The sequence below is a fragment of the Vipera ursinii genome, assembly GCF_947247035.1.
Source record: "Vipera ursinii genome assembly, chromosome: 1".
Taxonomy (NCBI): domain Eukaryota; kingdom Metazoa; phylum Chordata; class Lepidosauria; order Squamata; family Viperidae; genus Vipera; species Vipera ursinii.
Window position 1 is genome coordinate 113,547,505 of NC_139512.1, and position 17,480 is coordinate 113,564,984.

The window sequence follows — 17,480 nt, forward strand, 5'->3', positions numbered from 1 at the left end:
AATCTTTCAGTGTAAGTCTGCCCAGACAAGATTATGAAAATTCTATCTTAAGTTATAGAACAGAAAACCATGCAGGACTGTAGCTTTAGACAAAAGGAGGAGAAAACTGAAATCAAAATATGCTTACATAGCATGTAGTGCATGTAATCCAGTAGAAGCACATTCTTCTGTCACAAGAAGCTTTACTGGGAAAGTCTGTATCCATGGATGTAGACTTTGTGAATGAAGGAGGAATCAGCATATTCACCCTGTAGCCACTGAAAATCCCAGGGAAGAGAAGAAAAAAGCAGCTCAGCAAATATTTGTTAATACGCTGTTATTACTATCATCACTACCGCCCCTTTGTTCAACAATGCTTGGATTTCTCCAAGCATGTGAAATGGGGGTCATAATTTATCCACTTTTTCTATATCCTTATTTAGCCAAAGGACTATAGGATAAAGGGAAGAGAATTAAGATGATGTAGTGTTATCATGTTGAGAAAAATACCAAAAGAAAAAAAAATAGCACCAAAGCAATTTCACCTCTTCCACAGGAAATCAAGCAGGTGGTGGTCATAGCTAGGAGAGCCTTTGCACACTTCGATTCGTGCGCCAGCTGCAGCCTTTCTTGGATCAGGACTCTTTGTGCTCAGTCACTCAAGCCCTAGTCATCTCTCATCTGGATTATTGCAATGAGCAATACATAGGGCTACCCTTGAAATGCATTTGGAAGCCTCAACTAATACAATCTGCGGCAGCATAATTAGCTTTGGTGCCCATAGAATGGCCCATGCTACAGCACTACCTCGTGAGCTGCATTGGCTGATGGTTAGCTTACGGGTGCAATTCAAAGTGTTGGTTATGACCTTTAAAGCCTTCCATAGCAGGGTCCAGATTATTTGATGAACCAACTCATCCAACTACAACAAGGCTGCCCTACTCGTGCTAGCAGAGGAGGCTGGCTATGGACCCTGTTATTTAAGGAACACTGGCTGAGGGGATCCAGAAGAGACTACTCTGCTGTAGCATCAGGCCTCTGGAACATCCTGCCGCCCGGGGTCAGGATGTTCCAGAGAACCAATGCTACAAAAGAGAAGGCAGGAGAATGACAGGATCCATAGCAGGCCTCCTCTGCCAGCATGAGTAAGATAGGCTTATCTTAGCCAGATGAGATGGCTCATCAAGTAGTTCCCATTTAGTTTGTCCCCAAACTTCTATTGTTCCGCAATGGCTTGAAGATGTTGCTCTGCTGGTAGGCCTGGGGACCCAATAGGGGAATATCACACTGGAGGTGGCTACTGGACTAATTAATTGACCCCACCCCCCCTGAGCTTCCTGTTCCCCCTCTGCCCATCTTTTAAATTTATATTATTGTACTATTATTGTTTATTTTTACTGTTTCATTGCTTTCCTATTATTACGTTTACATTTGCTCTATCATTTTTTTTCTTTCTTACCATTGTGAGCTGCCCAGAGTAGTTCCATGGAGAGAAGGGCAGCAAATAAATTTAACAAATGAATACATAGCAAGCATGCTCTCTGACTACTCTAGAGCTTTGCTAATAATCAGGAATTCTTCCTTGTGATATATTTCACCAGTAGCAAAATTACTTAAGCAAATAATGGGAAACGTATGCATCACATACTGTTGCTTTAGTGTTCTTTCTTTTTTAAAAAATAATTTATTATTTTTTTTAATAGCAAACCATGTTATTTGGGTCCACATTTTTAACTTAATAATACATCTTAAATTCCTACTCTCTACTCCGTTTTTCTAGCCATTGGTAAAATGTATGCCATGTTTGAAAATATTCTTCTTTCCCTTTCATTTTCAGTGTAAGCTTTTCCATTTCCGCAGTCCAAAATTTTATTAATTATCTCTTCTTCAGCTGGTATTTCTTCATTTTTCCAATGCTGCGCAAATGTAATTCTCACTGCTGTTAATACATGTAATATTAAATATACAAATTCTTTATCAGAGTTTTCTGAGGTTATGCCTAAAATAAATAGTTCTGCTTAAAATCTACATGTTTTCTTAACATTTTCTCTAACCACATCAGTATTTTCGACCAGAATTTTTTTGCTTTGGGGCATGTCCACCAAAGGTGGTAGTACATGCCTGGCGTATGTGTTCTATAAACAAACAAACAAACAACAGGTAGGAGGAACCAAAACTCCTCACTTCTAGCAATATATGTAAGGACATGAGCTAAAATACTACTCATATCATATAAGTTAGACAATCCCCCAACAGCTGCATATTTTTTTAAAAAAGCAAAAGCTAAAATAAAATTATCAAATTTTAATCAATGTTTCTTGATAAATAGGATGGAAAGAATTTGAAATTTAAAAGATGCAAAACGAAGACAGAAGTTTAGGCAAACAGTGTGACAGTACAATTGACAGAATTAGTTTATGGTCTTTAATGTATATCAATTCTCACCAATTTTCTGATGCAATTTTCTGACATAAGCATGAAACATCATTTGCATGAATGCAAACTGGTATCTATTACCAATTCTTTAGACTAATTTCCAATTGTTTTAGTGAATTTAACTGAATTAATAATTGTCAGTGTAGAATATGCTATTTCTATATAGATTGTCTCAAATTCAATTCCTGGAAACTCCATTTAAATGAATTTAGCTAGCAAGTTGGGAAAGACACTCCAGAAAATGGCTGTCTATAGGAATTAACAAAATGAACCAATGGTTTGGGTAAAATAAAATATTTCAATAGAAGGGAATATATGCAGCTCAGGACTGAATTACAAAGTTCTTAAGGCTTTTGGAGTTTGACTGTTGGCTTACAAATGTTTCATTACCCTGCTAGGTCATACCATCAATGCAAGCAAGTGCGGAGGTTTTCTGCTTATTTGATGGAACCTTGACTGGAATATTGATTTCTGCCTGAATGTTTGGTATTGATCCTTGCTTATTAATATTTTCACTACAGGAGAAGAGCAAGTCCTCCTGAAAAATCTGCAAAATTCTTCTTAGATAAATACTCTATTAAAACATTAGAAACATGTATAGGATTGCCTATAATTTCATAATGAGCAAGAGAATAATGCATTTTTTTTAAAAAAAAAACACCCTCTAGAACTGTATACGTGTATGCATACAGTACATTTTTAGAAATAAAGAGATGAGGAAAAATGTATGCCTTCTGGTGGGAATTTTGTTTTTTATACTTAATTCCATTTAAAGCATAAATAGTATATGATTTATTTTAATAGGTAATCAAACAATGGGGAAAATGCAATCTAACTAAATCTATAGTAAATAAGCATCGGAAATATAACAAAAACCAGTATTCTTGCTTTTCTGGGTTGCTTAACTTATTTTTAACCGCTGAACCCAAATCATAACAAACAAACAACAAACAAACAAAAAAGAAAACAGTTCCAACTCAATTCTCATGAGATAGATGGCTATATAAATTTGATTTATTCACTTATTTAATAAATTTTGATGGAATTTGATTTATTCATTTATCAATCAGTTTATATGCGCCCATTCCACATATATTACAATGGAAGCCTTACAATGGATAAAGATTAAAATTATACACTTACAGGTAGTCCTCAACCTATGACTACAATTGAGCCCAACATTTATGTTGCTAAGTGAGAAATTTGTTAAGTGAGTTTTGCCCCATTTTATGACTTTTCTTGCCACAGTTGTTAAGTGAATCACTGCAGCTGTTGAATTAGTCACACAGTTGTTAAGTGAATATGGCTCACCCATTGACTTTGCTTATCAGAAGGTCGCAAAAGGGGACTGTGTGACCCTGGGACATTCCAACCGTCATAAATATAAGTGAGTTGCCAAGCATCCGAATCTAAATCACATGACTATGAGGATGCTGCAATGGTCATAAGTGTGAAAAATGGTCATAAGTCACTTTTTTCAGGGCAGTTGTACCTTTGAACGGTCACTAAGTGAATTGTTGTAAGTCGAGGACTACCTGTACTATGTTAATGGAAATACATAGCATATATAGATATTTTATATAATCTTTATTTCTCTCTGAAGAGCATTTCTGTCAAGTTGAGTAATATTATTACTCAACTTGTATCTTCAAATAATAAATAATAAAATAATATTGTATAGTTTAAAGCTAGCATATTTATAGTAGCAAATAAATACTTCATTAGATGTATTTGAAGTATGTAAAAAAGTCCCTGCTGCCTGCTATGATTTCTGCCTGTTGCCAAACAGATCTAAAACAAGCTACTGATTTTGTTTCTCAGCTTAATGGGACCTGCAAATAGCTGACATAAATGAAGCCGATATAGTACACTGAAACCATAGTTGCCTTAAAAATGTTTGTAAATAGCCTTTATTTCACAGGGTTCACACTACACACTAAGCCATAAATAGACAACATTTTGGCTTAGCCCTGCCTGTATAATGAATTTGTTCAAGATAATGAACAAAGAACAATGCAATCTCTTCACAAAGAGTTGATTAATGATCATTTTATCTAAACCAGACGTTTTCATGCATTTTCAGGCTATAGAACCTGTTTAAAAAAATGCCCAGAACAGAGGCCAAAATCTATGACAAAAAATTGATTGCATCCAAATATTATTTGCATACTGTTTGCTTCTAAGCCCATTTTAGCATAAAAGAGATCACATATAACTAAATAATTTAATAAATACTTTATTTGTTGAGTTAACTACCACAGAAGGATTAGGGAATGCCAGCATGTTACGGACATTTGCGGTTCCAATGATATATTATACTGAAGAATTTGCTATTTTCATACAGAGTGTCACATTATTTTAAGCATTATAGCTGAAAACTGAGTCCATTTGAGCTTTAGACAACAAGTGGTATTATATGCCTACTGCTATAATAATGCCCACTGGGTCATCTTTCACAAATGGACATAGTTAAGAAACTATAGAAAGTTCTGCCTATATATTCTTTAGCATGTTATGCACACTTTTCTGGCTGGCTCATATGGTATGCTAAACAAAGTATGGATGGACCCACATTCACTCATGGAACGAGCTAGATACAGCCAGACCAGTTTGTGGAAGCATGGCTCTTACCAGATATCTGAACTGGTGAATTATACAGTAGGCCACAAATCTAGGTAACTGTCAGAATCCATTTATATCACATTTCATAATTGTATAGGTAGAACAACGTGCTATTACTGGGGATTCTGCCATCTCTCTGAGGGGGGGGGTAGAGGATGGTTACTAAAGCGATTTTCAAACAACAGGGGATGTTTTAACGGGGGAAGGGAGGGGGACAGACAGATCTGGTTTGTATCTTCATTTACAACTGAAAAGGGAAGCAATAACCATAAAACCAAGGAGAGTTCCCTTTTCCATGGAAGGACCTGACACCTAGCAACTGACGACAGCCTGACCAAATGGATGAGGGGAGGGACTGGAATGGGAATGGTTTATATAGGATTGAAATGTAACTTTTCTCAGATTCCGTCTTGTATTCCCACAATCGATTCCTTCCTAGTAAACATTTTCCTTTTGGACTAAACTTGCATCCAAGAGTTCTTATTTCCTAAGATGTGGATTGAGGTGGGTCCTGACAGTAACTGATGCAACCAGGATGGGCAATCACTTTTCTCTAATAGAGCATGACAACTGGGGATGGTAAACAAAGTGACTAGATATGCATGAGCAGTTCTTTCTCACATGGTTATTTTGCTATTTTCTTCAGGGTGGGTGGGTTAGAACTGATTTATAAGTTAATGATGCAACTTACTGTATAAACCTATACAGTTCAACATTCCATCCAACTATGAAATTTGTTGGGTGACATGGCATCAGTTATTACCTTTCAGGAGAAGTTAGCTGATAGTTTTTGCTGTGGCCATAAAATGAGTGGAATTTCTCCATTAGATGTGCTATTTTTTGCCAGGAGAGAAAAAATGGAATATACACAAAAATTAATTATAAACAATCCTAAAAAAGGAGGATGGGAAAGGGAAGTATGTGGCAATTGTGGGAAACAAAAAATGGGGTAGAGTGTATTACAAAGGGAAGGATGGAGACAGAATGATTGAATGAATTATTACTCCAGGTACTATACAGCCATAAATACATTCCTAAAAAGATGATAAAGAGATACTGATTTTTTTTCAGTACACAGAACATCAGTCAGTCTGTCCTTCCATCCATCCATCCATCCATCCATCCATCCATCCATCCTTTATATGAATGAGTCTAAGATATAAAAAGAAACAGAGGGATTATGACTACATTTAGTTTGGCAAGGAATATTTGCCATTGTTACATGTATCTAGGAAAATCTAGTCTCAGATGGAACATATTCTACTGTATGGTCAATAGTAGGGTACCCTTTGAGTGATAGCTGTTTCAGGATGGAAGCAAAAATACTATGGCAGTCATATTATGCGGGCTTTCCTTAGGGATTATTTAATCAGCAGGAGATACAATGTAGTGTGACAAAGAGCTTTGGTCTAATATAACACAGCACTTTTTAATGGGTACCATCCCACACCTAGGATTGAATAAAGTAGTTTAAAGCTGTATATACTTCATTAAAAGGAGTAATTTAAGAAACATATCCATAGCTATAAGAAGCTGTTTTTCTCAGGAATCTTTCCAGTATGGACATTTTGTGGTACACACTTCAAATACAGTATATGTTTATAAACATACAGTATTTATATCTTAGCATCAGGAAGCCACTGGATTTAATTTCTGCCCAAAGAACTGTCTATTCTCTGCTTACTGTGTTACTTTACAAGCAAGAAAACAAGAAATATTGAATTCCCCAATCTATGTTACATTGATTACAGCTACTCATATCACTACTCTCTATATTCAGAAGAACACCAGATGGCATACTTTTACCATAAGCAATTCAAGCGGAAATTTGCAATTAAGATATGTATAAAACATCATCAGTCTTCAGGCTGCTATTTTAAAGCCCATGAATAGGATTCTTTCTGCCTCACAACATGCATTTTCACAATCTGGAGATTGTTCTGCCTTGAAGGATATGATTTCATCTTTCAAAAATGTTTTTTGCTTATTGGGGAGGGGCATTTTAGCCCAGCCTTACTCAGAAAAAAACAACCCTTCTCTTTCTGAACTTTGGACATAATTTCTAAAGGCAGATAGTGAAGGGATGTTTTAAATCATTCACTTGCTCTGCCTGCCACCACCATTGTTGTATCTTCAGAAGGGACTACACTAAAGCATCTGAAACTGCATTACAAACTACCAACAGGAAACATGCAGACCGACTTATAGATTTCTGCTGAAGCTTCTCCAAGTGGAAGTTTTCTAAATTTTGCAGAAAGATAGCAAAAAATGAGTGATTAAACCCCACTTCTATCATATGCTAACAATTGTAACTTCCTGAGCCTTAATGAAAGTGACAAAATGCTAGCAGCAGCAGAAGCAAAGTTAGCTACTGCAGTTAGCATTTACATAGTGCAAACTCTGAGCTGCAGCAACAAAATCTCCATAGCCTTCTCATCTGCTAAACCCTTTCATTGTAGTTGTTCAGAGGCAAAAAACAGCGAGGTCTTTACAACTCTATGGTGCTGGAGAAGACTCCTGCGAGTCCCTTAGAATGCAAGACGTTCAAACCGGTCAGTCCTAGAGGAGATCAACCCTGACTGCTCTTTAGAAGGCCAGATCCTGAAGCTAAAACTCAAATACTTTGGCCACCTAATGAGAAGGACGGACTCACTGGAGAAGAGCCTAATGCTGGGAAAGGTTGAGGGCAAGAGAAGAAGGGGACGACAGAGAATGAGGTGGCTGGATGGAGTCACTGAAGTGAGACTAAATGGATTCCAGAAGATGGTTGAGGACAGAAAGGCCTGGAGGAACGTTGTCCGTGGGGTCGCGATGGGTCGGACACGACTTCGGAACTAACAACAAAAATGAAAGAGAAACTAAAACTGAAAGGCAGCTTATCTCTTGGGACAATAATTTCTGATTCTGGGGATTTTCTCTTATTGTTTGTTTCAAATGGAGGTATGCAAACTGTTTCAAGTCAAAACACTATAATATGCTCAAAAGAGCAGTTCAAAAATTCACAGTTCAAAACAAAGCATTTGTGTTTTGAGATTTTTTTTCTCTGTTCAGAACAAAATCCACTGTTTTTAGACTAACACTATTTCTGGCATGTTTTGAGCATCATGATTGACTTTATGTTTTTTACACTGTACATGACTTTTTTTGAAGTCCAATATTAGCCTAGGTTCAACGGATTTCTATGGTTATATGCATATTTATTAGTTTAAAATAGAAGGGACGTTCCAACATTCTATTCTCCAATCAATGTAGTACAGAACTTCTTTGCTAGAAAAAAAGCTTTCTGTATATATTTTTCCAACAATCTAACAGCTGTATGCATGTATCTATGAAGGAAGGAAGGAAGGAAGGAAGGAAGGAAGGAAGGAAGGAAGGAAGGAAGGAAGGAAGGAAGGAAGGAAAATAAAGAAAATATAGAACCTTTGGTTTTTATTTCTGGAGATTCCTGTTTCTACAAATTAGGTAAGGTAGAGTTTTTCAAACTGCATTTTACAAAATTCTTGACAGGATTCCATAAGAAGCTAAGGGGGGGGGGGGATCACTTGAATTCAGTCATGTTATCCGCAGCAGTTTTTCTAAATTGCAGGTGAAAGAATGAAGTATGTCTCCTGTGAAAAAATGCCATAGCAATCATTCTGCAGATCAGGGGTTCCAGAAAACCAGTTCCTATGTGTTTGGAAAAAGTCTGAACATCCTGAATATAATGCATATATGAAAACTAAAATCCAAGGCAGAGGTTTGTTTTCTGTTATGAGTTGAGAACACTGAATGTTAAAAGAAATCTCAAGCAAAGGCTGAAATATCTTGCTCTCTGGATTATAATTCCAAAATGGGGCATAATTTCAGAAACTGCTTAGTACAGAATGCTAAACGTTGCCTCTCCTAAGGAGGTCTCTCAGAAAGACCCCAACCTTTCTGGCACCAGGGACTGATTTTATGGAAGACAAGTTTTCCATGGACCAAGGGGGGGGAGGTAATGGTTTCATTTTGACTTGCTCGCCTAGTGCTCACCTCTACATGTGTGTGGATCCATTCCTAACAGGCTATGGACCAGTATCGGTCAATGGCTTGGGGATTGGGGACCCCTGCTCTAGCAGGACAAAGAAGAATGGACTTCTTTGTGGCGGTTTCTTCCCTGAGGAATGTCACCCTTGTGGAGATAAGACTGGTCCCCACTTATCACTCTTTCGCAAGGACCTGAAGACCTGGTTTTGCCAACTGTCTGGGGAACCCAGAGTGGGATGGCACTCATCAAGTATCTTATCTGAGTGACTGTTGTCACCAGGGAGTGAAGGATTTATTAGTTTTTATTGTTTTTATATTGGGTTTTTATGTTTGTAACTGGCCTGGAGTCACTGAGAATGAGTTAGGCAGCCGTATATATATATATGGCTACATATATATACATATACATACAGGTATGTAGGTCTTGGTGTATTTGGGTCTTTTCCCATGTAAGATTGAGGGTGTCTTGGCAACGTTTTGACGAGGTCCCACTCGTCATCTTCAGGCTTGTGTCTTTAGCTTTGTGCTTGTGCGAGCAAAGCCGAAGACACCAGCCTGAAGATGACAAGTGGGACCTTGTCGAAATGTCGCCAAGACACCCTCAATCTTACACAGGAAAAGACCCGAATACACCAAGACCTACATATACATACATACATACATACATACATACATACATAAATACATATATATATATATATATATATATATATATATATATATATATATATATATATATATATGGACCTTTGGTCATTCGGGTTTTTTCCTGCGTAGAAATGAAGGTGTAGGCACAACGTTTCGATGGAATCCCATCCGTCATCATCAGGCTGGCGGCTTCAGCTTCCCTCTTCTGGGAGAAGCATGGGATTCCGTCGAAACGTTGCGCCTACACCTTCATTTCTACGCGGGGAAAAAACCCGAATGACCAAAGATCCACATACAAACACCCGTGAAAACCTCAGAAAACATATATATATATATATATATATATATATATATATATATATATATATATATATATATATATATATATATATATATATATATATATATATATATATATATATATATATATATATATATCCTTGGTTTTACGGGTTTTTCCCCGCGTAGAACTAGAGGTGTAGTGGCTGCTTCTCCCAGAAGAAGGAAGCTAAAGCCTGATGATGACGGATGGGATTCCGTCGAAACGTTGCGCCTACACCTCTAGTTCTACGCGGAGAAAAACCCGTAAAACCAAGGATCCACATACAGGCACCCGCGAAAACCTCAGAAAACATATATATATATATATATATATATATATATATATATATATATATATATATATATATATGTATGTATGTATGTATGTATGTATGTATGTATGTATATGTATATGTATATGTATATACATACATACACATACATATATATATATACAGGGAGTGCAGAATTATTAGGCAAGTTGTATTTTTGAGGATTAATTTTATTATTGAACAACAACCATGTTCTCAATGAACCCAAAAAACTCATTAATATCAAAGCTGAATATTTTTGGAAGTAGTTTTTAGTTTGTTTTTAGTTATAGCTATTTTAGGGGGATATCTGTGTGTGCAAGTGACTATTACTGTGCATAATTATTAGGCAACTTAACAAAAAACAAATATATACCCATTTCAATTATTTATTTTTACCAGTGAAACCAATATAACATCTCAACATTCACAAATATACATTTCTGACATTCAAAAACATAACAAAAACAAATCAGTGACCAATATAGCCACCTTTCTTTGCAAGGACACTCAAAAGCCTGCCATCCATGGATTCTGTCAGTGTTTTGATCTGTTCACCATCAACATTGCGTGCAGCAGCAACCACAGCCTCCCAGACACTGTTCAGAGAGGTGTACTGTTTTCCCTCCTTGTAAATCTCACATTTGATGATGGACCACAGGTTCTCAATGGGGTTCAGATCAGGTGAACAAGGAGGCCATGTCATTAGATTTCCTGCTTTTATACCCTTTCTTGCCAGCCACGCTGTGGAGTACTTGGACGCGTGTGATGGAGCATTGTCCTGCATGAAAATCATGTTTTTCTTGAAGGATGCAGACTTCTTCCTGTACCACTGCTTGAAGAAGGTGTCTTCCAGAAACTGGCAGTAGGACTGGGAGTTGAGCTTGACTCCATCCTCAACCCGAAAAGGCCCCACAAGCTCATCTTTGATGATACCAGCCCAAACCAGTACTCCACCTCCACCTTGTTGGCGTCTGAGTCGGACTGGAGCTCTCTGCCCTTTACCAATCCAGCCACGGGCCCATCCATCTGGCCCATCAAGACTCACTCTCATTTCATCAGTCCATAAAACCTTAGAAAAATCAGTCTTGAGGTATTTCTTGGCCCAGTCTTGACGTTTCAGCTTGTGTGTCTTGTTCAGTGGTGGTCGTCTTTCAGCCTTTCTTACCTTGGCCATGTCTCTGAGTATTGCACACCTTGTGCTTTTGGGCACTCCAGTGATGTTGCAGCTCTGAAATATGGCCAAACTGGTGGCAAGTGGCATCTTGGCAGCTGCACGCTTGACTTTTCTCAGTTCATGGGCAGTTATTTTGCGCCTTGGTTTCTCCACACGCTTCTTGCGACCCTGTTGACTATTTTGAATGAAACGCTTGATTGTTCGATGATCACGCTTCAGAAGCTTTGCAATTTTAAGAGTGCTGCATCCCTCTGCAAGATATCTTACTATTTTTGACTTTTCTGAGCCTGTCAAGTCCTTCTTTTGACCCATTTTGCCAAAGGAAAGGAAGTTGCCTAATAATTATGCACACCTGATACAGGGTGTTGATGTCATTAGACCACACCCCTTCTCATTACAGAGATGCACATCACCTAATATGCTTAATTGGTAGTAGGCTTTCGAGCCTATACAGCTTGGAGTAAGACAACATGCATAAAGAGGATGATGTGGTCAAAATACTCATTTACCTAATAATTCTGCACTCCCTGTATATATATATACATACATATACATACATACATATATATATATATATATATATATATATATATATATATATATATATATATATATATATATATATATATATATATATATACACATACACACACATACACACACACACACACACACACACTATATTCCATGCACACATGCACACACCCACAAACATACTTTATACATATTACTTGGGATATTGTGTACAGGTCTCACCATCCTACTTTTAAAATATCTTTCCAAAATTTATGGCCTTTATGAGAAAAGATTTTACTGATTTAAGGGTGGCAGCATAATAAACGTGCAAAATATTGCATGTAGAAAGCATACAGTACATGTTCTCTTCCCACCAGGTTTCTTTCCAAGTCCCCAAGTGTTTCTTTCTTGGAACACTAGCTACTAGCAGAAGACAGTTCACATTTCTAATGCGTAAGATTATGTAAACATGTGTACCTATGGAACTAGTTTCTTCATTCATTTTTAATATTTTTCCACTATCAGTTGCAAACCAGAAGGCATATCCCATCAAATCAAACATAAATGCATGAAACTACTAGAAAAATGAAGGAAGATTAGGATTGTAGGACTGTGTCTTCTTACAATCATAGAACCTATTTTTTTAGGATTCTGTCTGACCTATGAGGAATGTCTAGCCAAAATTAAATAGGTAAATACCCACCAAAATTGTTGATAATAAAAAAGAAAATCAAGCAAAAATACAAAGTTGGTTGAGCAAAATGTAAGACTAGAACTCTTCAGAGTTCCTAAAACATGATTTCAGAGGTTTTACATAATACTTAATATAACCTTATTATATAGCCAATGTTTTCTGCCAGGTCTCATTAGATTATTCTAATATCAATTAGAATTTTCTTTTCCTCTGAATAGCTTTTCTTAATTTCCCAAATGTAAAGAAGGCCTAAATGAAATGGGTTTTATTCACTTGTCCCTTTTAAGAGAGAGGGAGGGAGGGTAGGATAGTATAATGAGTATAATTCCATATAGAACTGGATAACTGGATAACAAGAATGTAGAGAATAAGGGTGATGACTTTGATGGAGATATGCAAAAGCTGTTGTACAAGAAGCTGAATTTTTTTAAAGTATAGAACCTCTAGTTAACATTAAGGAACAGCTAATTTCAATTAAAGTAACTTTAGTTTTCCTGTGGAATTGGATTTTTACCTACTTATCTACCTAACTAGTGGGGCTAACAATGAAGCACAAGTCTTATGTTTCCTATTTTTATATGTTTCTTTAGGGTAATAGAGCACATTTGTTCAAAGTATGAAAATTCTTGAGTATTAAACAATCAATTCAGTGTACTGCTCTCTCAAGGAATCATGTTACATGGCCTAGGACTGTTTTATTGTGGCCAAACAGAGAAGTGCCCAATAAACTTTTTTGGATAACTTAGTAGAGAGAAGGTACTTGATAGAGTGGTGAATATGGTCTCCACAGTGATGGAGGAAGCCTTCCTGGCAAAAGTAGTCAGCAGAGCATTTCTAAAATCCTTGGTACTATCCATGAGGACCTATTGAACCTGCAATTAAATTACAGAATTACAATCTAGCAGAAAATTGGTGCTTCAGATTGTGCCATTTCCTGATATAGAATTAAACTGGGATCTGGTTGTGCATTAACTTGCATATCACCTTTTCCCCTATAAGCACCTCCTAAGTGTTAGGCTTAGCAGAACAACCCTGGATCTTCATTATAGGCATATAGGCAATCCTGCTTCTGCTTGCAAGAGAAATGAGCATGACTGGCTCCCAGCTACATGAATACTATTTATTGTATCTGTTGTATGTACAAAATGAACTGAATAAGATGATTAGAAAGAGAAGAGTGGCATCATCTTCTAAAACCCTTGCTTGATCAATGTTCCTCAGATTACCACTCTAACAAGGCAAGTTTGGTCTAGTGATCAGGGTAGAAACCAAGAGATCATGAGTTCTAGTTCCATCTTAGGCATGAAAGTTGGCTTGGTGACTTTGGGTCAGCCACCCTCTCTTAATCCAACTCGCCTCACTTTGGGGAGAGGGGAGGATTCTTCACTAAGAAGTGAAGAAAATAGGAGGTGGGAGAAGTATTTGATATGTTTACCACCTTGAGTTATTTATAAAGATAAATTTAGATTTAAAAAGCCCTTCATTGATAACTGCCTTGTCATGGCGAAGGGGCTTGCATAATTCAATGAAGCTATCAGCTATGCTGTGCAGGGCCACCCAAGACGGACAGGTCATAGATGAGAGTTCTGACAAAACGTGATCCACTGGAGAAGGAAATGGCAACCCACTCCAGTATCTTTGCCATGAAAACCCCATGGACAGTACAAAAAGAAAAAAAGATATGATACTGGAAGATGAGCCCCTCAGGTCAGAAGGCGTCCAATATGCTACTGGGGAAGAGCAGAGGGCTAGTACTAGTAGTCCCAGAAAGAATGAAGCAACTGGGCCAAAGCCAAAAGGACGCTCAGCTGTGGATGTGTCTGGTGGTGAAAGGAAAGTCCGATGCTGTAAACATTTTTTCTCTATAGGAACCTGGAATGTAAGATCCATGAATCAAGGCAAGCTGGATGTGGTCAAACAAGAGATGACAAGACTGAACATCAACATCTTAGGAATCAGCAAACTAAAATGGACAGGAATGGGTGAATTTAATTGAGATAACCATCAGATATACTACTGCGGGCAAGAATCCCTCAGAAGAAATGGAGTAGCCTTCATAGTCAATAAAAGAGTAGGAAAAGCAATACTGGGATACAATCCCCAAAATGACAGAATGATCTCAGTTCGAATCCAAGGCAAACCATTCAATATCACAGTAGTCCAAGTCTATGCCCCAACCACCGGTGCTGAAGAGGATGAAATTGACTGGTTCTATGAAGCCCTACAGCACCTTATAGAACTAACACCAAAAAATAATTTCCTTATCGTCATGGGGGATTGGAATGCTAAAGTACGAAGCCAAAAGATAACTGGAATAACAGGCAAGTTTGGCCTTGGAGTACAAAATGAAGCAAGGCACAGGCTGATAGAATTTTGTCAAGAGAACACGATGGTCATAGCAAACACTCTTTTCCAACAACCCAAGAGACAGCTGTACACATGGACATCACCAGACGGTCAACACAGAAATCAGATTGACTATGTGCTCTGCGGCAAAAGATGGAGAAGCTCTATACAGTCAGTAAAAACAAGACCAGGAGCTGACTGTGGCTCAGATCATAAACTTCATGTTGCAAAATTTAGGCTTAAACTGAAGAAAGTAGGGAAAAGCACTAGGCCACTCAGGTATAAACTAAATCATATCTCTAACGTATATACAGTAGAGGTGAGAAATAGATTTAAGGAATTAGATCTGATAGACAGAGTGCCTGAAGAAATATAGATGGAGGTTCGCAACATTGTACAAGAAGTAGCAACTAAAACCATCCGAAAGAAAAAGAAATGCGAGAAAGCAAAATGGCTGTCTGAGGAAGCTTTGCAAATAGGTGAGGACAGAAGGGAAGCGAAAGGCAAGGGAGAAAAAGAAAGATACACCCAACTGAATGCAGAATGCCAGAGAATAGCTAGAAGAAATAAGAATGCCTTCTTAAATGAACAGTGCAAAGAAATAGAAGAAAACAATAGAATAGGAAGGACTAGAGATCTTTTCAAGAAAACTGGAGAGATGAAGGGAACGTCTCATGCAAAAATGGGCATGATAAAGGACCAAAATGGCAGGGACCTAACAGAGGCAAAGGAGATTAAGAAGAGGTGGCAAAATTACACAGAAGAACTATACAAGAATGAGCTTAACGTCCCTGATAACCATGATGAGGTGGTCACTGACCTCAAGCCAGACATCCTAGAATGTGAAGTGAAGTGGGCCTTAGGACAAAGCTAGTGGAGGTGACAGTATTCCAGCTGAGCTATTCAAAATCTTAAAAGACGATGCAGTAAAAGTACTACACTAAATTTGCCAGCAAATTTGGAAAACTCAGCAGTGGCCACAGGATTGGAAAAGATCAGTTTACATTCCAATTCCAAAGAAAGGCAGTGCCAAAGAATGTTTAAACTATCGCACCATTGCACTCATTTCTCATGCTAGTAAAGTTATGCTTAAAATCCTACAAGCTAGACTCCAGCAGTATGTGGATCGAGAACTACCAGAAGTACAGGCAGGATTTTGAAGAGGCAGAGGAACTAGAGATCAAATTGCCAACATACACTGGATCATGGAGAAAGCTAGGGAGTTCAAGAAAAACATCTACTTCTGCTTCATTGACTATGCTAAAGCCTTTGATTGTGTGGATCACAACAAACTGTGGCAAGTTCTTTAAGAGATGGGAGTACCAGACCATCTTATTTGTCTCCTGAGAAACCTATATCCGGGTCAAGAAGCAACAGTGGGAACTGGACACGGAACCACTGATTGGTTCAAAATTGGGAAAGGAGTCCGCCAAGGCTGTATACTGTCACCCTGCCTGTTTAACTTATATGCAGAGCACATCATGAGAAAAGCAGGGCTAGATGAATCAAAAGTTGGAATTAAGATTGCCGGGAGAAATATTAACAACCTAAGATATGCAGATGATACCACTCTAATGGCAGAAAGTGAAGAGGAACTAAAGAGCCTCTTGTTGCGAGTGAAGAAGGAGAGTGCAAAAGTTGGGTTGAAACTTAACATTAAGAAAACCAAGATCATGGCATCCGGCTCTCTCAATTCCTGGCAAATAGATGGGGAAGAAATGGAGGTAGTGACAGATTTTATTTTCCTGGGCTCCAAGATACGGGGACTCCAGCCAAGAAATTAAAAGACGCTTGCTCCTGGGGAGGAAAGCCATAGCAAATCTAGACAGCACACTAAAAAGCAGAGACATCACCCTGCCAACAAAAGTGCGTATAGTCAAGGCTATGGTCTTCCCAGTTGCAATGTATGGCAGTGAAAGTTGGACCATAAGAAAGGCTGAGCGCCAAAGAATTGAGGTCTTTGAACTATGGTGCTGGAGAAGACTCCTGCGAGTCCCTTGGACTGCCAGGCGACCAAACCGGTCAGTCCTAGAGGAGATCAACCCTGACTGCTCTTTAGAAGGCCAGATCCTGAAGTTGAAACTCAAATGCTTTGGCCACCTAATGAGAAGGAAGGACTCACTGGAGAAGAGCCTAATGCTGGGAAAGGTTGAGGGCAAGAAAAGAAAGGGATGACAGAGAATGAGGTGGCTGGATAGAGTCACTGAAGCAGTAGGCGTGAGCCTAAATGGACTCCAGAAGATGGTGGAGGACAGGAAGGCCTGGAGGAACATTGTCCATGGGTTGGACATGACTTCGCAACTAACAACAACAAGAAGAGTTAAAAAAAATCTTTAAAAAGAGGCAAATCTGGATTAATTTAAATATCTGCTCATCATAGCTTATGGTCCTGACAGTTGAATAAAAGTCCTCTTGCCTGCTTGTT

General features: G+C 38.1%; 1 protein-coding gene across 9 annotated transcripts in view; it reads right to left on the minus strand.

The window, feature by feature from the left end:
• DAGLA (diacylglycerol lipase alpha) overlaps positions 1 to 17,480 on the minus strand; it is a 130,471-nt gene that overhangs the window by 47,023 nt on the left and 65,968 nt on the right. For 8 of the 9 annotated variants that reach the window (XM_083348352.1, XM_083348350.1, XM_083348355.1 and 5 more), the window contains exon 2: positions 128 to 257. In XM_083348352.1, the coding sequence (XP_083204478.1) occupies positions 128 to 143 (16 nt within the window). In that variant the 5' untranslated portion in view covers positions 144 to 257. Of the gene's footprint in view, positions 1 to 127; positions 258 to 5,800; positions 6,169 to 17,480 lie in introns of those variants that run through there. The other variant, XM_083348353.1, reaches the window with a different exon arrangement.